The 22,997-nt window shown below is 39.7% G+C and overlaps 1 protein-coding gene across 3 annotated transcripts in view; it reads left to right on the top strand.

Moving 5' to 3' along the window:
* BEGAIN (brain enriched guanylate kinase associated) overlaps window positions 1-22,997 on the top strand; it is a 166,583-nt gene that overhangs the window by 71,514 nt on the left and 72,072 nt on the right. For 2 of the 3 annotated variants that reach the window (XM_014957705.1, XM_014957706.1), the window contains exon 3: window positions 22,057-22,146. The exons of the other annotated variant lie outside the window; for it this stretch is intronic. In XM_014957705.1, the coding sequence (XP_014813191.1) occupies window positions 22,057-22,146 (90 nt within the window). The remainder of the gene's footprint in view (window positions 1-22,056; window positions 22,147-22,997) is intronic. 3 annotated transcript variants of the gene reach the window in all.

Here is a 22,997-nt window from a genome sequence, read left to right as displayed (position 1 = left end):
GGCAGTCCATGAGAGCACTTGGCCCCAGGGTTCAGCAATGGGAACCCCTGCACTCCAGGGCCCTTTCTGTAGCTGAAACTTACAGCTCAGCTTTCTAAGATGCTTGCCTGCCTTCCTTATCTGAGGCTCCCAAACAGATACAGCAAGCTTCTTGTGGTTTCAAAGAAGGACACCATCCCAGCTCTGCATCTATTCAGGCACGAGGCTTGGGTACCTTGTAAGTACATACATGTGCTCATACACACATCTATTTCTAACTGCCATCAGAATCTTTCTAAAATGCACTTTTAAAAGTTCTTCCTAAAAATAATGCTAAGGCAGAGCTGCTTGCACTCTGCAATGCTAGCAGTAAAACTTATCTTTCTAATTGAGAAAATGGAAATGGGGGAAAAAAAATAAATCAATGTGGGGTTGAAGAAAGGGATTTGCAGATCAGGCTGCTTTTCCTTACAAGTGAGCACCTTGTCTGCTTGTGGCATTTTGCTCTAGCAGAGAAGGTGTCATGCATCCAATTAAAAAGATATTGAAGGAGACAAGATTGGAATGAGAATGAATAAATGCTGCAGCTGCACTGGGAAGAGCTGGCTAAAAATTACACAACTGGGAGAAATACTGTCCTCTTGACCATTCCTGCAGTCACACCAGTGATAATATTAAAGCACAAGAACAAACTGGATAATCTACTGCATACTATAGATATGCCTTCTCTTCAATCCAGTGTACTTATTTTGAGTTCAGTGAAGAAATTTTACATTAAGTGAAAGAGTAGACATGTCTAGCCTTTCACTATGCAGCAGCTCTTAAAGCCATGGAAAAGGCAAGCTTTTTTTTTTTTTTTTTTCCTTTTCAGATTCCCATTCCTTTAGTGCTCCCATTGATACCTGCATAGTTTGATCCCAGCAACCACCTCTGTCACACAATGGGAGGACCACTTGCATTGGGGTTCCATGTTAGGAAATTTGCCATCCTCCCCTCAGTAGGGAAAAAGAGCTGTAACCCTGGCAGAAACCATTCAGACTCTCAGAGGAGAAAGCAAGAAACAGGTTAAAGACCAGATAAGTTGTTCCGGAAGGTTGAGTCTGCTCAAATAGTCATAGGCTGAGCATGTCGTGTTGGAGCGGGTCCAGAGGAGGGCCACAAAAATGATCAGAGGGCACATGACCTCCAGAAGCACCTTTCAGCTTAATTCTATGATTCTACATACTCCTAGTCTAGGTCCTTTGTACACTGGAATTCCCACTGGAGGGAACTGGAGTTTGAAGGGCAACACCTGTAGCAACCATAGATACGTTTCATTTCAGTAGTTTTTCTTTTACATGGTTCAATTTAAGGACATAAGCTGTTTACTTTTCCCACCCCTGTGAAAGATGCCATCCAGCAGAGTAATTTCTGATAAACATCAAGCTCAATCAGTTATAATTATGTGGTCTTACAACTACATTTCATTTAAAGAAAAAAGTGTTTACCAAAAAGAGACAAAGTGTTTCTATCCAGAAATAACTGTGGCAAGTTCCCTATCTTCCTTTGGAAATTTTAAGTTGTGGGCAGAGGTAGGCAGACATGAACACACACACTCTCACTTCCCATGTGTAGATAGACACATCATGTTTGTGCTTGTAGCTGTGGTCAGTTAGGTGACTCGTTGCACAGCTGCAGGTACTAATGTTCTGTGTATCCTCATGCTCATGCATGAAATCTGATGTGCTGTTTTACCTGATGAAGTTCGTCCTCATCATTGTAAAGATGAAGAGCCAAAAATTCTGACATCTGCAATGTAACTAGAGCCCTATTGAAGTCAATACAATGTAAGAATATAGCTGGGAGCCAGAGTATAAACCTGGTAAGGAAATACCAAAAGACCTATGGAAAAGTTTTAATCACTCCAGACATCAGAATATTGGGTGCTTAAAAAAAGCAATTATACAAAGTTATAACACCGTTGAATACAGTCTGTTTGGATGCATTCTAGCAGGACTCCTCATGCTTCTATTGCATTCCTCACTAAACATCACAGTAACTGAAGAGATTTGCAAAGAGAGCAGAGCACTTTTTGGCCAATGGTTTGCTTACCAAAACCACTGCCCGGTTGTTGTTCAGAGTAGAGTCAAAGCAAATAGCAGCAGGAAGGTCAGGTGAAGATTTTGGGCAGCAAGGAACTTGTGGCCCCAACAGAGTGTTTGTAATTGGGATTAATGGAATGAAAGAAAGAAATGGTCTCAGAGGGCTTAGAAAAAACTTTTCCAAGACTGTAGGAAAACAAAGGGAGGGGAGCAAGTACATGTACATGTTAATTTCATAGAATCATTTACGTTGGAAAACACCCTTAAGGTTGAGTCCAACTGTTAACCTAGGTCTGTGAAGTCCACCACTAAACCATGTCCCTAAGTGCCACATCTACATGTCTTTTAAAGACTTCCAGGCATGGTGACTTAACCACTTCTCTAGGCAGCTTGTTCCAATGTTCAGCAACCCTTTTGTCCATCTTTATGCTAACTAATTAAAAGGTGATAAGTTTAGAAATATTTAGAAAAATCTTTATGAATTTTTCTTGATCTGATACTTGTCCCATGAGGACAAAGGTCAAGAGAGTGCCCCTAGAACTGCAGTTTTGGGAAAGAAAGTGCTTAAGATAACAAGATGGAGTACGGAGGTCAGCATTTGTCCAGGATAATGGGATATATTATCTGACCCAATTTGTGGGCTGCTTTCTCATCTAGGGACTAGATCTGGGGAGCTTTAGAGAAAATAGCAAGGAACAGAGTAGAGAACAGATAACAGAATCAAACTCAGAGCCTCAGAGAGAAGGCTGCTCCAGCCAGACAGCTTGGGGAGCACCCTACTCTCTGTCCCCCTGTGCCAGCCAGGGATGGGAAACTGTCACAACAGTAAATGCCCAAGAAGCTTCTGAAGTCAAAATTTCCCCTTGCTCCTGCTCACCACAGTGCCTCATAAGAACCCTTCTGTCTTATCCCTGACACCACCGTCACTCCCAGTCTGTTCCCAGCATGCTTCCCAGTCCCTAAGCACACTCACTTCATCAGGATGCAGGAACATGGGAGAGGAAAATACCCTCTATTTGAGAGCCACTGCCCAGGGAGAAGTGCTTCTCCAGCTGCCAGAAAAGCACCTCTGCTGGGCACATTTGTTCCCAAAGAGGCAGGTATGTTAGGCCCCACATTTCCCCTGAACGTGCACAAGTCCTTTCCCAGAGATGAAATGGAACAGACTTGTGGAAATCTCTTGTGTAAAACACATCAGGGTGCACATCTCAGCCCATTACACGCCTCTGGCTGAAATGGCAGCTTGTACTGAACTGTACAGAGTGATTTTTAAGGAACACAATTACTCAACAGGAAGCACAGAGCATAATTAATCTTACTGTGAAACTCCATTTTAACTTAGTTGATCTAGTACTTCAGAATAATGTGGTTACTTTTCGATTAATTTTTGCTCTTTCATTTGTGAAAGTGGATAGTCTGTATTTTCTCCAATTAGTTCAATAAACATCAAACACTTCTAAACACCAAATATGAAAATGTCTAAATGTTGCAGTAATAGGTATGCTGCAAATACATAGATTAGCTACAGCTCAGAACTAGGGAGAAAATTAATTACTGTACAGCATGCAGTTGTATAAAATTGTTTTTTGCTTGGAACTAAACAGTGGCATTCTTCATATTAACACAGACACCTTTTCCAATCACCTCTGCTAGCGCTGCTAAGGCACTGCCATTACTACTAATAGATAGAAGGCAGTTGTATTTTACAACAGGGATGCAAATGGTGCAGTTCCAGGCACAGTTTGAGTGCCTGATGCTGCAAAATAAAATAGCAATAAAAAATGTGCTACCAAGCAGTACACACCTACCCAGAACAGATTATTACTTGTAGTACATGATGTTTCTTCAAGTTCAAGAATCCCTCAGAGCCCTTTGCTTTTATTCCATTGCCCACATGTGCAGGCAAGAACCGTGCCAACTCAGGGCTATAAAGCAGCCTGCTCTAAGTGGAAAATGATTAAACACGCTGAACTGGATGCACTGTCCAATCAATAGGTCTTCCAGTATAGTGTACTCAGCCTGTCCATCACTGTGCCTTCTTATGCTCTTCTCACTAAGTTTTTCATATGAATTTCGGTTTATGAGAAGCACCTATTTGGAAAGCCAGAGGCTTCAATCTCTCCCTAAAAAGATCTTGCAGCAACCCATATTGATTTAGTATTGTAAGGAAATCTTAAAAGTCCCTGTTCAAAATCTCATAACCCCAGCCAGTGTATTTCAGGCCATTTTGGAGGAGGAAAGTCTTTAGTCTGCATTTAGTTTAATGAAGATTCCTGTTCATTCTTTGACCTCACAAAAACGCTGTTTCCCCAGCATGCAAAGTTGGGCAACATTTTCAGTCTGTGAACACCCCAGCACTGGATTCACCCTACAAGAAGAAGGTTACTTGGTTGGAGCACTATAAAAAGACCTGCCAGAGGACAGTGTGCTATTAAAAACAAGCCATAATGAAGATCAGAGAACAGCCTGAAAAAAAAATAAAAATTGCTGACACCAATGGGAAGGAGAGTTGCGTCACTGAGTCCAGCAGTCAATGGGACCACTCAGAGCAAACAAGTACAGCTGTCCACTGCCAGAATTTTGAACTTGCCCTGGAGGCAGAGAACTTAACACTAACAAAAAAGGTCACAACACCAAAAATTTATTTGAGATTATTTTGTGCAGCTCATAAGAATACAGGAGAACATCAAAGCTTTTCCTTAGGACTGGTACGGATTAAGTGACACAAAAAGTTCTGCAAGGTAGGAAAAAATAAATAAATCTGAGAGTCTCCTTATCAGCTCCCCAGCCAAGATGTATTACTTGGACAAAAAATAGTTGTAGCCTGTGCTACAAACAACACAGCAAAATACAAATATTCAAGTGATTTGACATTAAAAACACATGTGTTTCTGCCATAGAGCAGGCTCCTACCTTGGAAGTGCCTTGGCTTAAGCCAAGGGATAGATTGTTCTCTTTTGGGGCAACAAGCAGTCTCATTACGCAGGGAGCACATTACTGTTTCAGAGCAATGATTTCTGATTAAAATTTTTTGAACTTTAGTGCCACCTGCCCAGGCCTGCCTGCAGAACATGGCAAAACCATGGACACCTGGGGAAAGGGGCACATCAGCACAGAGAATTCAGGGACAGGACGATCTTAGCTCCCGCCCTGGCTCTGACAGGCTTTGAGCCTGGGTCTCTTTGGCTCAATACTCTCATCTTTACCAGGAGAGACGCATTTAAAAACCTCATTGTGTTGTTACTGTGGTGATAAAGGCACTCTGAAGTTGGGAGCGGTAAACAAACATTCACCCTGTTCATTTGGAGAACACAGGAAGCAGGGGTGTGCCAACAGCAGCAACCAGCAAGCCCTCCTTAAAATACTACCAAAATAACCATCTGATCTTTGTTGAAATAATGAAACTGCTGTAGTGACAACAGCAAACATCCAGTGTTCAAATAGAAGAGGTCAGTCTTCAAGGTAGAAACAGAGCAAGTGTTCTTCACCTCACACAACTCTTGGTCACCTCCTTACCCCCAGTGCCCTGTCCTGACCTGCTCAGTCCCCTCTAACCTCACTCCATGAGGTGTCTGGGTGTTCTTGCAGGTTGTCCTTACATTTCCCTCAGCTAGAGTTCTGCAATTTCTTTTTCACAGAGATAAATGTCACAAATCAGTGGATGTAACTGACTTAAGCCAACACTAGCAGGAGGACAAGGGAGAAGAAAAGGTCAACCTCCAAACTCAACAAATACTTTAACTACCTGGAGATTCCTTGTTAAACCTCACTTATTCCCAAATAATTTTTTCTTACTGTCTGGTCCCTCCTCTATTCCCCCCCGCCACCTTGTTCTTCATAAGTAAACAAAAGGTATGAAAGAGCAGAGAGGGAGATAAATACTTTAAGCTACAGGGCAGCACAGGTATAAAAACAAATAAGCATGAACGGAGCAGGCATACATTTAGTATTATAGTTGAAAGACTATTTATAACCATAAAAATGGGGCTAAAAACTAAAACTAATTTAGTTTTAAGAAAAATCCTGATTAATTGATCAAATGGATTATAGAACACGATCGTAGGGAGCACATCTCTGTAGCCCAAATTACTTATTTGAGTCTTGCATTAAAGGAAAAATTGTGATACCTTCTTCAACTGTTTCTTTGCATCTTGTTTTCTGTTTAGATTGTCTGTGAGATTTGATTAGGTAAGAAGCTGAAGGAAGAGAAATAGGTATATAAAGTGCAGAGGCCCCCTAGCACAGGGGTAGCTAAACTGGATAGCCCACAGTCCACTCACACTACACAATAAAAGGCAGATATGATATACCTTCAATATCTTTCTTTATATCTTTCTTTACCCCTGAACAGTAAGGGAGAGAGAGATTAAGGCAATAAGCCATTTACCTTTAGTATCGGCAGCAGTACCCAAGCAATTCACTACTAACTGTCCATTACACATTTATTGCTGTGCCTCATTCCTGTAAAACAACAGGTCAGAAAATGCTCATAATTTAGGATCCTAATGCTTACCTTCCGTGCATTCATTCTGGAGTTTCAGACAGAGCTCGCTCACTGCTCCTTTCCAAGGCTGCAGAGGGCAGGTGAGGCTACAGCTGCACCAGGCAAGAAACACCTCAGCTGTGGTGCATGAAAAGGCACAAATACCTAGCAATTATTGGAGAAAGGAGTGGGTGCTCTTTTTCCACGTCTTGTCTCCTATTCTTTAAACTTTCTGCTTCAGTCCAGGCTCTCCAAATGGGGATTCCTCAGACCTTTCCCCCTTGCAGTTCACATCGAGCAGCACAGATGTAGGTTGCTAACAGCCTTCTCAAGGTCTGTGTGTCAGACACCTCTTTCTGCAGCCTGCCCAAACCCTAGTAGTCACTCTCAGAAGCTTTTCAGACAGTCCTCAGCCAATGCTAGAGGGAGTCAAGGCTGGGAGTAAGCCTCCTGTCCTCGGGGTCAGTCACCACAGCCCACCTGCACCAGGTAACCTGCAAGTCAAAGCCTCCCAGCCAAGCACTCCTATGACCCGTTGCCACCACCAGAATGTAGTGATTTGGTGGGCTCACATGCTGCTGGGAGCATACTGCAACAAGCTTGACCTGTGTTCTACCTCCCCAGCACTTGTGGTGGTTCACCTGCCTGCTCCTTATATGTCTCTAGTGGGGCTACCCATGTGTTTCCACCTTCTGAATTAGTGGTACTCTCTATTTTAACCCAAAGCTGTTATATTTCATATTTATATTTGAATTCAATTTACAGAGAGGAGAACAAGTTGTTCAGTTTCTATTATTCTGTGCTGCAGTAGATGCACTAATTTTAGACTATATCATTTCCATTAATACATAAGAATCGTTTGTTTCTTTATTCATTTATGTGATGTTTGACATACACTAGCAGGCCTGAACACTATGAATGGCTATAAAAATAAGTAAAAATAATTTCAGCACCATCAAGTGGGCTCAATAAATCCAGACAACTGCATTTTCCTTGCATCTACCTTACTTTTATTACTCATTTACCTTGTCAGGTCCAAACGAACAGAAAACTGGTGGGATCTGTACAAGAAATTACTATCTAACATAAAAGAACGAACCCTGTATTTATAGAAATGTAGAGAGACCTCAGCTTATTTGAAATCCCTTTTCTGACTTGTGCTGCCATCATTCAACTTCATTTGAAGGAGGGAAATGGAACATATTGTTAATTGTAATCAGATTGACATCAACTTGCTAAGAATTCCTTCAGCAAATTACTATCTTCTAAAAAAGTGCAGAGTTGGAAAGAACCTGAGATTGAAGATCAGTGAGGTGAAGATAGAAAAATCTATTAATACTTTTACCCTACCTATAGGATTTAATCAGAGAACAGAACTTGTCTGAAATGAAAGGCTTTTTCACACGAGGATGTAAAACCCTTACAAATGGAAATTAAATTTTTATTTTCCATAACACTTAATGAATTATTTTGTAAAGGTTGAAATGGTCACACAACTTTCTACAAGGTGTGTAAAATCCACATTTGTTTTAATGAGCTATTCCAACACTTACTACTGATACTCAATGTACTAATTCCTTTTAACTCATGCTATAAACCATGAATGTGCACAGCTGACTGAATGTATCACGAGCTAATGTTAAAGGTTTCCTTTTTCTCCCTCAGTTTCCAATTTTTGTAGCCTTATCTCAGTCTAGTTGTCCAAGACAAATGGTTTGATTGAAAAGTTTCTGAAATATGTTGAGGGAAAAAAAAAGCAATGAAAGGGGCCAAATATCAGAACATTCTAATATCTGGGGTTTTTTGTTAACTCAGGTCTGATTAATATGAGGTGATAGAGCTGATCATCTACCTGGATTAGTCTTCAGGAGTCAGAAAGTAGCAGCTCATGGCTCTGCCAGCGTATAAATACATAATATATTAGTAGACTATCACCTAAGATCATAAAGCTATTGTCATATAGTGTTAAGTGTTAAAGTGTTACACAAAAGTCTAAGACCTGTTCTCAGGTCTGGTCAGAGAACTCACAAGAAACCACAGAAGAAATTGGATCCCAAATTCCCACTTGCTCTTCAACACTAACTGCACTAGGGCAGGAATTCATCCTAAAGTATCAAAATGTGGCTTTAAGAAACCTACTATGAAAAAGAAGTTGTACAGCAGAGAACAGGGCTGGGCCCATACCCTTCCATCCTCTTGCTATCCAACAAGGTTAGCATGTCTGCATTCCCAGGAGTGCAGGAACTGCCATTCCTGTTACACTTAAACACAGCAAGGGAGAGAGTAGGATTTTGCATTCCTCTTCCATGTTCATATGAGGGTCCATAGGGACCAGAGAAACTCTAAGTCTTATCAGAAAAAGGCCAAGAAATACAGATAGTGAGTACGTTTCAGACCTCTTGCCAAGATGTCTGGAACTGTTAAAACTAGATTACATGAAAACAAGACAGGAACAAGACACTGGGCGTTAGACCGTGAAAGGATGTCACTTCTCAGCAAAGAGGTAGTTGCCAGTAGGAAGTTCAGAGATGATGCCGAAATACACTTTGTAAAAGGAGAGAGTCAGGAAGAAAAAATCCTGTCAGAACTAGCTATAAAGACCTTACCTGGATACTCCTGTGAGTATTCAAGAAGATTGTTCAGCTAAAGGTGTAAAACAGCTGCCAAGATCAAGCCTAAGCCTTCCAGTAGCAATGGAAGAGTACAGTTCTTTCCAAAAGAGGATGGATAGATTGAGACAAAGTGATGAGCAGCTGCTGAAAGAACTAACAAGATGTGCTGTTTAGCTCTGCTCAGTGGCAGAGAAATAGAGAAAAATATCTTGTAAGAAAATTTCTGAATTCTAATACCAAGAGCTCTGATGTTCACCAGTTGCAATGCTGCAGTGGTCAGCAGTGAATCAGAGCAGCCTCTGGTGACAGTCAAGGTTGTCACCCTTCCTGTGGAACAGCTCCTGCTCAGACAGAACAGAAATTTCAGTCCTTTCTGTGATCTTGTTCTGTACATAAGCAATACAAGGACATAGGAAAGTTAAACCTCTCTTAATTTTATACTCTCGGGTTTTATTATGCAGAGGAAATCACAGGGGTGTTAGGAATGAACAACGTACAAGCAAGACCAATGAAGCTCATGGGAGGTAGCCCTTCAGCCCCCAAAATTTGCTTTCTATAAGGTGAAGAGAACATTTCACAGCAAAAAGAAAACCCAAACTGTTCTGAATCAACTCTCCAGTAATTGAGAACTTACGTAAGCTATGCTAAACATGGCCATTCAACTTATTTAGTGCTTCAGTCTCCCCACAAACACTTCCTTTCTCCCTTTGCACTCCCAAGGGTCCTTTGCAGCCTAAAACATTATTAAATAATCACCAGCTTCAGCAAATACCACCCAGCTAATCATGGTGGAGGAGGACTGCTTACCCCCTGATCAAATGCTACCCAATCCCCGTCCCTTTTATTAGCTGAGTTGTGGTGTTTATCAGACATGATGCTTTCCCCACTTAAAAAGCCAAGCAAAGTAGTTATTTTACCTAGAGACAACCCTTTAAACCCTGGTTTAATCCAATACCTTCTATGCTTGTAGGAGTCAAGAGGCTGCAGCTCTGCTCTGGAACTGGCAGGGGCCTGAAGCTGGTATTTTGCAAAGAGACAAGGTCCATTACTGAGCTGCTAAGCAGTAGCACATTTCTAGCAAAAGAGATGGCAAGTTTTATTAGGGACCATGAGAAAATTAAGAGGATCCAGAATTACGTGAGAGTGAAGGGAGTACAGTCTGCTATTAACAAGCTCACTTGACCCCTGTATCCCTAAAAAAATGGGCCACGTGATACTTTTCCAACTTCTTCAGGCCTGGCCCAGAGCCTCAGTATACATTAGGGAGGTATTACACTGTTATCCTTTGGCTGAAGTGGGAATTTGATTCTAATTGCCTATGACCAGGAAACTTGCACAAATAGGAACCAGATTTCCCCTGGATATTCTGCCTCCCCTGATTCCTATATGTGCTTTTGGTTTTTTTGAGAGGATCGGCTACCAGATCAGACCTTCTGGTTTCCATGTTTGTAGCATAACAAGTTAACACTGTTACAGACCTCAGGCCCAATTAGCCATCAGTCGCACTTGGCAGCCAAATCCACTGGAATGTGTTAAAATTTCAATTTGCACAGCCTAGTGAGCATTAGCATACTGCACCTAAAGCCACGCATGCTTGCTCTGCTGGTATCTGAGCCAAATCGTATTCTGGGCACAAAATACAGCCACTACATTGCCTTGATTCCAGAGGAGCCTTTCAGACCACCTGAATCAGGAGCCTCAAACAGCTGAAGAATGAAATACCATAGAGTCAAGGAAACAAGAGCTACAGAACCAATTTTTATTTCTATCTTTCATGTCGGCTTCATGACTTTTTATTCCTGGTTATCCAGTGCCAGATTTCAATGGCAGGCATGGAAATCTCTGCCGATAGCCACCTAGCAAGGGTATATCCTGAGAAAAAGTAGAAACAGGTTTGAAGTCTCACAAATTGAAACAAATCAGTGCTCCCTGTTCAGATCAGAGAAAAGTATGGGATATATACCATCACCACCGGGTTCTTAAAAAAAGAGATCACAGCTGCTGGGCTCTGTGCTAACTCTGTAGTGACTGTCCCTAAGGATTAGGTGGATTTGAAGCACTGTGAATGGGACAAGTTCCTCTATGGACCTGTAGCTCTTGCCTCACAGAGGAGTCACAGTAGTGCTGGGAAGCCAGGCCACTTGGCCCCAGGCCACTCAGTGCCTGTCCAACCTCCCAGGACACCCCAGAATCCTAATGTAAGTGTCTCTGGTTAGAGAGAATAACCTTCCTGTATTCATGTCTTGAAAACAGAATCTGCACTTCAGCCATGTAACGCTTCAGAGCCTGTCTCACTTTTAATCCTTGATGCCCTCCCTTGGAGAGGTGTGCTCTGTATCACTGAACTCTCACCATTATACATTCTGCATTTATATCTCTCTAGTTTTAAAAGTATCCATTAGTTTGTTGATATCATAGTTAGACATTGTCTATACTGAATAAAGCAGTCTCGTGCCTGTGACTCACTGATGTACATCTGGAAGAAGACTGAATCTTTTCTGCAACACAGCCAGTTCTGGCAAAAGAAAGCATGAAGCAGCACATGACAGGAGTTAGCCAGGCAGTAATAAGACTCACCTGAACGTATACATTTTTTAATTGCTAAATGAGACATGTTCCACAACAGCTAATATTTTTTTTAAGGAGATAATTCATTCCATTCGTAATAGATTTAATTGTGCTCTGATTGCTCACACCTGGCAATTTTGTTTTGCAGCACTTTTATTTTTTCCCCAAAGCACTTTCAAAGCATAGAATGGGCCTTGCGCCAGGTATAGTATATGATTCAAGCCCTGAAATAAATGGAATGGGATTTGCAGAGCCAGCTCTAGACATAGACAAAGTGTGCAGTTGCTGGGGCAGCTGCCTGCTTCGCCTCTGCCAGAGACCTGCCACTGCTACTGCCAAGGGAAGGGTGGGTGTGAGTAAGCTAAAACCTCTTGCTCATCTAGCAAAGGTGTGAGTAAGCTAAAACCTCTTGCTCATCCCTCTTGCAGAAGCAGCAGTCATGGCCCCTTGCTCTGGCAAAAGCAGGAGCATCGAGCCTGCTTCTTCATCCCAGTGCTGCTCCTGCCCCTGGCAGCACTTATCCTCGGGGTGGTGAAGTTCTACATTGTCTTTACCTCTGCACCTACTCTGGTTCCTGCATTCTTCTGGATTCAGTCTTTTAATCGATGTTTGTCTGGTTTAAAACAGTATTCAGGATAATGAAATAATTTTCAAATCTTCCCATTAGCTAATGTGAAATTTAACCCTAAACAAATCTGAGAGTATTAGGATGTTTTTAATACATCTCAAGGACTGCCATCCCTCAGATATTGGTTTTTCTAGCTTTTTCCTTGATTTCTCAAAAGACCCTCAACTCAGGTAACCCCACCAGAATCTAACTCATTTTCTCTTTATCACTTAACGTCCCATCCTGAGATAAAGACTTGTTATACTGTGTGCTGTTCTTCCAAAACTCTAAGAGATTTCTTGTCCCTCAATGAACTCATACTTTAAATGAATGAGAAGGGAAAAGGGTAGAAGAGCAAGTCGAGGACAGAAAAGTGAGCTGATTTTCTCTACATTGGGAGCCATATTGTTTACCCGAGAGTGCAATGTTACGGTGCCTGGCATAGATAAGTGTCTTCAAAATGAATGTAGTATGCCCTAAAACAACAGAAAATCTGTCCTTTATAATGGAAGACACATAAAACTAGAAAGAATCAATTTCTAATAGCCCTACAGAGTGCTAGATGGACTGAGAGAACCTGTATGGATATACAAGGGGTAAACTCCATGCCAACCAGCCCAGGCAATTCCATTGAATTGTTTCATCAGAGATGCATTCAGTGATTAATAACTTCTTCACTAAGAGCAGAATTTACCCCAAAAAATCTAAACCTATGGTGGCAGGCAGGAAAGGATGACTTCTAAGCAGACAGATAAACAATTTCTGAACTGAAAACTAGTCTCTCTTTTTCTAATTAATTCCTCCTTCTAACCTACCAAACTACAACACAAAAATAGCTCGGATTATACTCTAGGGCAGTTGTTTACATGCATATTTACCAATTCTCCAGTGAGCAGATTTCTGAAGCAGATCACTCAGTGCTTAATTTTCTCAGCAAAAGGAACATAAATACCTATCCACAGTGAAAGCACCCATGCTCTTCAGGGGTAAAAGATAAGGGTTATATAGACAAAACAGAAGCAAAATCTGAAGAGGTGTAAAATACTCATCACTTCTATTGATTTTAAGCTGCCGGGAAGCATCTCCTGGGAATGTTTCTCTAGATATTACCTCTGTAATCATAGTATTCTCAATTGAAAATACAACAGCTCTTTTGCAGTGCATTTGGAGTGCAAACACGTGAAAGTGTTGGACTGATAAATGCAGAGATGCTAGCAGAGATCAAACGATGAATTCATTAGCCGCATCAGGTTCTGAAAGTTAGGACTCTTGGCACTGGCTTTCTCAATTAGAGTTCTTCCATTTCTGACTCCTGTCACTGGCAGTACTGAGCTGGTGCTCAGTTATGTTCTCCCACAAGTAACAATTTACTTGAATGTCATTGAACAGTGAAGGGAATAAGATTTGGAAGGGCTGAGATCCATTGTTAGAATAAATCCATTGACAGTAGACTTTTTGTGAAAAAGCAATTTAGGAAAAAAAGACATTTAGGAACATGGACATTTTGGAACAGTTACCTACAGTTACAGGCAACAACATACTCCATCTTCTGAGTAGTTTTCTATCTGCTACTCTTATCGGAAGGCTGTTCCAGAATCATGTTATTCTGTCTTGAGAAGTCTTCGAATTTCCTGAAGAAAATGTAATCATGACCAGTTCTGTTCACTTGTTCTTAAGCCAATGATTTCTTCGGAGGAAAGAATTTTTCCACCCTCCCTGTTATGTTTAAAGTGGTAGCCACAATCTCACTCAGTCTTTCTTTTCTTAGACTGATCTATGCCAGCTTTGCTTTTGACTTTGTTTTCTAAGATAAGTCTCGGAAAAAAACCTTTTGAGTGCATCTCTTTGAGACTGAATCCCTCTCCCGAAAATGTGTGGTGGGGATTCTGCATGGCATTCCCAGAGAGACATCACTGCCCTTTCCCTGGCATGCCAGCACTTCCCTCTCTTGCAGAAACACCTCACACAATGGTTTACTGCTTATGATGAGCTGCTTAAAAAAACAGATCTTTAGCCTATGTATTCAGTGAGTAAATGAAAGTTATTGAGCTATCAGATATAATTTAGGACATCTCTTTGGGGTGAAAGAAGTATACTTCAGTTTTAAATGCTAGCTTTATGTTGCTTACCATGTAAAACAAGCGCCATTTTGAAAGAGATGTTGTGTAATTATTAGTTCTTCCAGATTCTCTGGAGGCACAAGGCATGGATTGCTGGAACCATGCAAGCACAGACCAGCCTTTGCACAAAAAAGCTGCTATTCTCAGTAAAGTTAATCCTACTCTATATTCAGTATGATTTTATTCACGCATTCACATGCCTACTTAAAAACATCATAGCAGATTTTGGAAAAGGTATGAAATATAAATACAAGCACAGTGGATGTCTGCAGTAAATACATCCATATATTTAGAAGTCCTTTTACATAGTCCATTCCTAGATGACAAAATGAGTCAGAGATTATCCAAAGCTCCCAAACTTAGACTCTCCAACCAAGACTGTGGAAAAATGAGAAAAATGGAAAATTACACTGGCAATAAATAACTTAAAAGGTAACTTTAAATTTATTACTAATTTATGCAGCTAATATCTTAAGCATCTCTAGTTCTTACTTCCATATAAGGAAACCAAAATATCTTTCCAAATTTGTCTCATTAAGATTGATAAAATTTCACTTCTAGACATAGAAGTCTTCTTGGCCAGATACGTACTACCAGCTACCCCATAATGTTCTCTCAGAGAGGGCAGCTGGAGCTGCGTAAGGGTTGCCTGAAGTCAAACGGTAAAAAAGGATGAAAAATGGATCTTCTGCTGGGACACTGGAGCAAAGCATTTATGATAGGGAAAAAGTAGGTGGGAAATGGTTCGTGGTGGCCTAATTATGTTAGAAAGAGCACTTATTCAGCTAGCTGAAGAAAAGAGCCCAAGGGAAAAGGAGGGAAGGACAGCCCTTACGTTAGTCTGGTATTTGTTTTCCTGTGTGTGGAAAACCATTCCTCATGAAAACTGAGCTCTGCCATAATACAAAAACTCATCATCAAAATAAAGGCCTCAGAGAAACTATTGGATGTTATCATTGACACCATTGGAGAGCCATTACCAATACTGAAACTTCATGAGATATAAAACAGAGAAGCAAGTATAGTTCCAATGGGAAATACCTACAGACAACAGGTATGTTTTGGCACCTATATGGTGCATTTATGGCTACTTCTTCCCACAGGAAATAACAAAGTGCATTTAAGCAGTATACAACCTATCAGCTGTCATTGAATGATATTGCAAAGACAGTCTATAACTCTGAAAAGTGTGACTGTTCTTATTCTGTAGCAGTAGTTCTGTAGCAAGACAGTAAAGCTAGCTAATGCTTTTCACAATATGCAGATGATCAGCTTCCCAAGTAGGAGACTCAAAATGAAATATTATTAACAATTTATGATTATTTCCATGCAGATACCGAATGACTAATTCCTATCATATTTTTCTGTAGTTGCAGGAGGGAGTGTTTCTGCACCTGTTTCTCTTCCTCAGAATCTAATCATCAGTAAAATTGTACTCAGCCAGCTGTTAAATTTCAGATCAGTTAGTGTACTCCATGCATTTAAAGACTGACAAAATATGAAGTCATATAGTCACAATAAAATGCCACAGTGATACCAAGAGAAGTGATCACCAAGCTTGCAAAGCTTCACACAGCCTTGGATTTTGTTGTAATACCTAACTAGATTCAAGAAAATGGTGTATATTCATATGCAAACTAGAGTACCAAGTTAATGCAATAAAGTTAGCAAAACTTTGGAAAAATGTGGTAAGTTTCAATGGATTCATTTGAGAGCTTAAACCACTTGTTAATTATTAGAAATCTGTGTGAAACTGATTAGCTCGTGTCATCTCCTGTGACATTATTCACAGAGGGCATGGTGTCAGCATTTTGAGACCAGAAAGATCATTCATTCAGTCAGTCATAAATCCTTACATTTTGTTGATACACCTGTATTGAACCAAGTGCCTTGTGTCTGAGTGAAACATAATTTGTGTTTTGGCTACGCACATATACGAAGGCATCAACAAATTAAATCAAACATTGGAAGAAGTTCCAATCCTACCACAACTGCTCTGTCAATGTGCCAATACAGTGGTAATTATTCATTCACATAATTAAAGTCTGACCGCAGAAGTTTAACTCTAAAAGCTTTGTATCACATACATTTTCTGCAAATAGTGGATTTAAAATATGTACATACACATATACATACACATTCAGCCCACAAAAGGCTACGCACATAGTTTGATAAATATAGTTAGATAAACAGCTAGGTAGGGTAGATATGATGACCCAATAGCGTTACTGATCACTGAAGTCACCCAAAATTTTCCACTGACAGATTGCTTAATGCTTTGCAGAATTTTAACTGTATCAATTGGAATACTACATGACATATTTCTATGTTAAACTGCCTTAGATATATCTGAAAATATAACTAAGGAAAAAAATGTGAGTAGAGCAAAAAAATAGCCAATGATTTTTTTTCATTGAGAAGCCCTCAGCCTGTTGGCTTTTGAGCTGGAACCTAAAATACTTCAAGGAGCCTTCCAGAGTGTCAAGAATTTGTGCTATAACATTTTTATAAACATTCAAAATTGCACAATTCAAAAGGATCTGGAAAAAAAAAAAAAAGACCATACCTAGTTAACAGAGACAAATGAGTTTGGCAACTAAATCTCACATACATTCAACCTCAGTTAAGTCTTGTTGCTCCCAAAGTTTCAAGACTGAGTAAGAATTCCTAACTCTTCCTGGCAGATGAAGCTTGCTGTAATGTCCAGCTTCTCAAGAGGGGACATGGAAGTGGTCTTTCACCTTCAGCATTGCAGCAGATGATGCACCAAGGGGAGACAGTGGCCGGACCAGAAACATATTATATGGGTATTGAACAGATTAGAAAAGCTGGAGATGAAGAGAAGCCATGGCAGGAGCTTGTTAGAAGAGTGGGGCAAAAAAGACAAGAAATGGCATGAGAAAAACAGGTGGATTTTTGAGCCTGGTCAGAAGGATACTGAGAGATGCCCAAGCCAGTAGGTGTTCTGCCAGTGAAACACTCTCTCCTAAAATGTGTTAAACTGAGCTGCGAAAGTAATATCTCTGTATTCCTATACTGTCAGAAAATAGGTATTAACTTTACTGATAACAGGTGTACTCCCCTTCCTCCCTTTAATTCTTGGTGGATGTACCCAACCTCTTTATATTTCCAGGCACTCTGTTAGCATCTGTGTCTGCAATGCGGAGCTACTGGTCTAGTCCCTGCAGATTACCTGACCTCAGGGGATGCATGATTCCCTAGGACCCTGTTTTTCAATTAAGGAATTACATTTAAAATATTCATTAAGATATATTGTTGCAGTTCCTGCAGCAGTTTTACATTATTTAATGCTGTGGTCATAGATAGTTCTGGGTAACTCCAGGAATAGAACTGCCACCCCCTCACATAAAATGGATTTTTTGACATTTTTATTAGCTCCAGCCTTTGTTCCGTGGAGATGACAGCCAGTTGCCTACATTGGCATGACTGGTAGGAAAGTAGGTAGCGAGCACAGCTGACAGCATCTTGCAAGTCTGTGATGCTAAATCAGCATCACTGCCACGTGCCTCTTCAGTGAGGACGGGATGTGGAGGTAGAGTCGTGACAGTACATTCCAAGGTATCCCTGCGGTTCTTCCAGCTTGCTCTGTCAATGTTTCATCTGAGGTTATTAGTGTTTATAAAAGCATGTCCTTAAAATAGCTGCACGGTGTTAATAGAAGCAAAAATAACAGTTCTTGCGTTTAACGTCTTCATACTGGTGTAAAATATGGCTAAATTGGGCAAGTACAGAAATCATAATAGCTCAACCCACTTTAAGGGTGACTTTCAAATCCCTTTCAGGTCTTAAAAAGCACCAAGTTTAGGCTAAAATCAGACCAGGACACATTCCTGCTCTACAGAAAACCCTTCTCCCTTTAACAGATGCAAGATTCGGGGTGGCTTTTGCTTAGAGACTGCTAAAGGATATTCACTAAGTCCACCACTCACAAGTGGAGAAAGGAGCAACCATGAAATTCTTCAGCCTCTGAAAAACACATTATTTCAGAAAAATCATTCAGATTTGCATTGGCATTTGTAAAATACCCATGTATATTTTAGCATCAAAAGAGCAGTGTTTTTGAAGAGTAGCAAATGAACCAGGGGCTTTTATACATATCAGATGCTACAAATTTTACTCACCTATGACATCTGGAGTGGAGAGCATAAGGAGCATTGTGTCTACTTTTTTCGTAACATTATTTCTTAAATAGACAAAGCAGTGCATGTGAGTCTACTCCAGGCACAACAGATCAATCACCGTCCGTCACCAATACTGATGAATTGTTAATTGTTCTTCTCTAGACAATGAAATAAAGTGTTGATTCATGTTTCACTGAGAAATCCAACTACTTTTTTTTTTTTTTTTTTTTTCTATTTGTATTGAGAGCATAAGGAGCATTGTGTCTACTTTTTTCGTAACATTATTTCTTAAATAGACAAAGCAGTGCATGTGAGTCTACTCCAGGCACAACAGATCAATCACCGTCCGTCACCAATACTGATGAATTGTTAATTGTTCTTCTCTAGACAATGAAATAAAGTGTTGATTCATGTTTCACTGAGAAATCCAACTTTTTTTTTTTTTTTTTTTTTTTCCAATTGGCTATAGGTCTGTAAGTATCTTCCATGATTATTGTCAGATGAGACACAGACAATATTGGAAGTAACATACTGCATGTTCTAGGACAAGACAAGGAAACACAGGCTATTACAAGAGTATGCCCAAATTCGAACCTTACTTGACATTGGAGTCTGTCTCAATCACATCAGTGAGGAATAAGGGAAGCTCTGTAGAGAAGAAGTGGAAATCCTATTCTACCATGCTACAGCATAATAAAAAGTCATCTTAAAAACTGATAATCTGAAATACTTTCTCCTCAGGTTTTTGGAACTGATATTTTTCTTGTAGTAAACTACTACATGCATACTGTGACTATACAATGTTCTTTTTAATAAGGTGTTTATTATTTTCAAAACTTACCAGTTTCTTACAACTGTTGTTTCAGAAAGGAAACAACACAGTGACAGAATTGGGAGCATTTGCCATTTTGTTTCCTTTAAAATGTACAGTTGCTTTAAACAAAAATATATGTATGTTTTGCTCATTTCTGATTTGTCAATGATGAAACAATGTCCCATGTAAATTGCAGAAGCTGAAAAATTAATTTTTGTGTTTGTATATCAGGCAAATAAATAAATTTTACAGTTACTTATTATTTTTCAACCTTTCACATGAGAATGTGATTAGACTGACTACAACTGACACTGATTATCTAAGACAGGATGTTATTATATCCCTTTGGGGAGCTTCTGAAAGACCCACCACATTTAGAGCACAGAGATTTTCTCTGCATTACCTCATTTATGGAGCAATTACATGGAACTTACTACCGAGAAGATGTCAGGAAAAACACTGAACAAATATCTAAAGTGGATTTCACAACCCTCCCCTCTCTGTCAAAACATCTCACAACCTCATAGCGTTAAAATGTTTTGTGAAGATTATCTATAGCAAAACTATTTGCTATTTATCAGTGAAAGGTATGAGAAAGGTGAGGTTAAGACTACGTGGAAGAGAGCTGGTAATAGATCTGAAGACAACAGAGATTTCTCCCTGCTCAAATGGCTTCCTTGCTCCAAGAGTCCCAGTTTAACGAATTGTATGGGCTTGAAAAGTCCAATGTTTTCATTTCATCCATCTCAGAATTTGCAAGTTTTGTAATTTCATTAGAAAACAACTAAGGAGGATTTCTCAGTAAAGTGCAGATGAATATGCAAAATGCTCTGGTTTGAAAAATCTCTACTAGTTCTAGAAAAACCTGTGGCTGAATTCACTGATTTTTTCAAAATTACAATTTCAAAGACCTGATTTTCAAGAGCAATTTACATTTTTCTACCTAAAAATAGGCAGAATATAAAGGAGACCCAGATAGAGACCATTTTCAAATCTGTATTCTCACAATGGTCGTTTTCCTGAGACCCATTGTTGAGAATGAACATACATAGTGAAGTACTGCAGAACTGCTATATATTAAATAAGCACACACCTATTGATTATGAGATTTGCAGTTTGAGAACATCAGAAAAGCTGTGAGAGGTACATAATCCAAAGTAATACTCACAGTTCGGGGAAGAACCGACAATACCGAGGTATTGCAGATTGCAGAGATTTATTCTCACCTCCACTTTGATTTTAAAGCTAATATTGCTCTAAATTTGTGTGATGACACCACCTAAACCTCAGGCCATCTAATTTTTTCTGTCATCCCTGGGAGTCTTCACATACTTAATCTAAGTCTGTTGCGGAAGAAGTTAAAAGATACTTTACTTAAATGTCCCTTCCTTATTCAATGAACAACTCACTACAACTAGAGTAACGTGCTGGAATTCAGTCAGTGCTTTTCCTTGGAGTGCCTTAAAGAGCATCATCTTGACATGAAGCTAATCCCCGGGTGGACTTACAGCAGCAGCAAGAGACTCAGCAGAGTTCCCCTCTCCCATAAATACTGAGATTCTCTTCTGCTCACTGTAGCACAGCTATTGCTCCTGAAATGTGTCCCTGTATGTAAAGACGTGTTCACAGTCCAGAAGGTCCCTATTTTGCAATACCCTCTGGTAATTCATGGTGAATACTGGAAGGAAGAATTTTCTGCATGTATAGAGATCACTGACCACAGGGAAAGCTTATACAAAAATTCTGGTTCACAAATATGAATGTGCTTGAGTGAGGAAAAACTGATCTTTATTGAGTTTATTCTTCAAGGCATGATATGTTGTATTTCTGATATTGCAAAGGAAAACAGCAGTACTGTATGAGGTATTCTGCACGGGCAAATATCATAGTCCTTACTCAGATTTTACTCAGGAAAAAACAACTTTGACTTGAGTGAGAATTTGGTGAACTGAGGACTGAACAGAGTGTTTTGAACCTTACCAGCATTGCTTGATGCTAATGTTGGGCAACAGTTCTCATTGCTAATTTGCCTGCCTCGTTGGCCTTCTCCTGGGCTCTGGATTTGCATTTGCTGTGTGTTATTCATAGCTTATATTGCTAGTTCAGATTGCTTCTCTGTGTGCTTTCATTTCCAGCAAATATTTTGCAGCTATTGTTCTACTGCTGGTAGATGTGCATGGAACCTGGTATGTGGAACTTGAACCTCAGCCCAGATTTAATTAAAACTGTTAAACGTGTTCTCACTACGGTGCTCAGAAGGAATTTTGCTGACCCTTTTTCAATGAAGCATAAATTTGTTTAATCTGATGTTTTTACAATGCAAAAACTTAAGGGCTTGATTTACAAATCTTAAGAGCAAATGCTTCTCCAGTAAAATAGACGGAGTAGCATCCATTTACAGCCATCATAAGGTCAATCCTAAAGACTTGTTCTGACCAACAATAGCCATATAAGAAAATCACTAAATGTGTGTGCTGTAACATCACCATGCTTTGTAGTTTTAATACTGCTTTAAAGTAAGATATCCTGAATTATAATTAGTACCAAATTATGCCATAGCTTACTAATATGCAGCAAATCTAGCTAGGTTATCACTCGTATGTTTTATGAGCCATACCTAGCCATGGTTTATCCTCTATTCATGCTGCAGGGTACGAAATTCCTGGGTGCCAACCTGCCTATGGCAACCTAGAATTCTCCAGGGCAGGCTCGCAAAATCTTCACCTACTCTCTGGGACAGGTAACTAAAAAGTGATGTTTTGTGACGTTATGCTTTCTTTCTGACTTTCCGATGTCCGTAAAATGTTTCATTTTTTCACGTCAGTCTGTAGTCTCTCATCATTCAGTTGTGCTATGTTTTCTGAACTAGGGGAATGACAGCAGATCTGTTTATTAGAGTACTCTAGATGCTTGCCTCAGCCAAGCCTGTAATAATTATTATTAATGTATATAAAAAATGAAAGTTGTTTAAGAAGCTGCAAAATCCACAGCTGCTTACTATTAATTGATATTTTTTTCTGAAAGAGGTAGTTTTTATAATACAGATGCATTGAATTTAATTGTTGGTATCACAGTTATCTGGGCAGTTCATCCACGTTTCTTAATTGCTGGTATGTGTATATTCTCTCTCCTTTATCAGGTTTACATTCGTCCTTGATCTCCTGAAGAAAGGATTTTTTCAGTGCTATAGCACAGAGATGTTTAAAGGATGCAGGAGTTATGACTGATTCTAGTTTACATTCCTATGAAACTCATAGTATAAGTTTAAGTAATGAGTCATTTTTCCATATTTTGCTTAGATTCTTTTCTACTTTTCTCCTGAATTTACTTGTTCTTTGTTGCTTGACTTTATTTCAAGTGGCAGGTATGTAGAAGAAATGTCACTCACTGATCGTGTAGTTTTCAATGACATATGAAAAATTGAAATGTATTTCAAAGAAACTAATTAGATGAAAAAAAATGAAGACAGGCTAAGCTTTAGATTGCCTTCTTGCAGTCTATTGATTTTCATTGAATAATGTGTGTGAATTTTCATCATAAGAGTGTTGCTAGTGTAGGAAAGACGTGAGATTCTTTCGGTACTTTTTGGCA

Source organism: Calidris pugnax, unplaced genomic scaffold, assembly GCF_001431845.1.
Source record: "Calidris pugnax isolate Ruff unplaced genomic scaffold, ASM143184v1 scaffold211, whole genome shotgun sequence".
Lineage (NCBI taxonomy): Eukaryota > Metazoa > Chordata > Aves > Charadriiformes > Scolopacidae > Calidris > Calidris pugnax.
The sequence above is the reverse complement of the archived record's forward strand: the minus strand, read 5'-3'. Positions and strand labels throughout refer to the sequence as shown.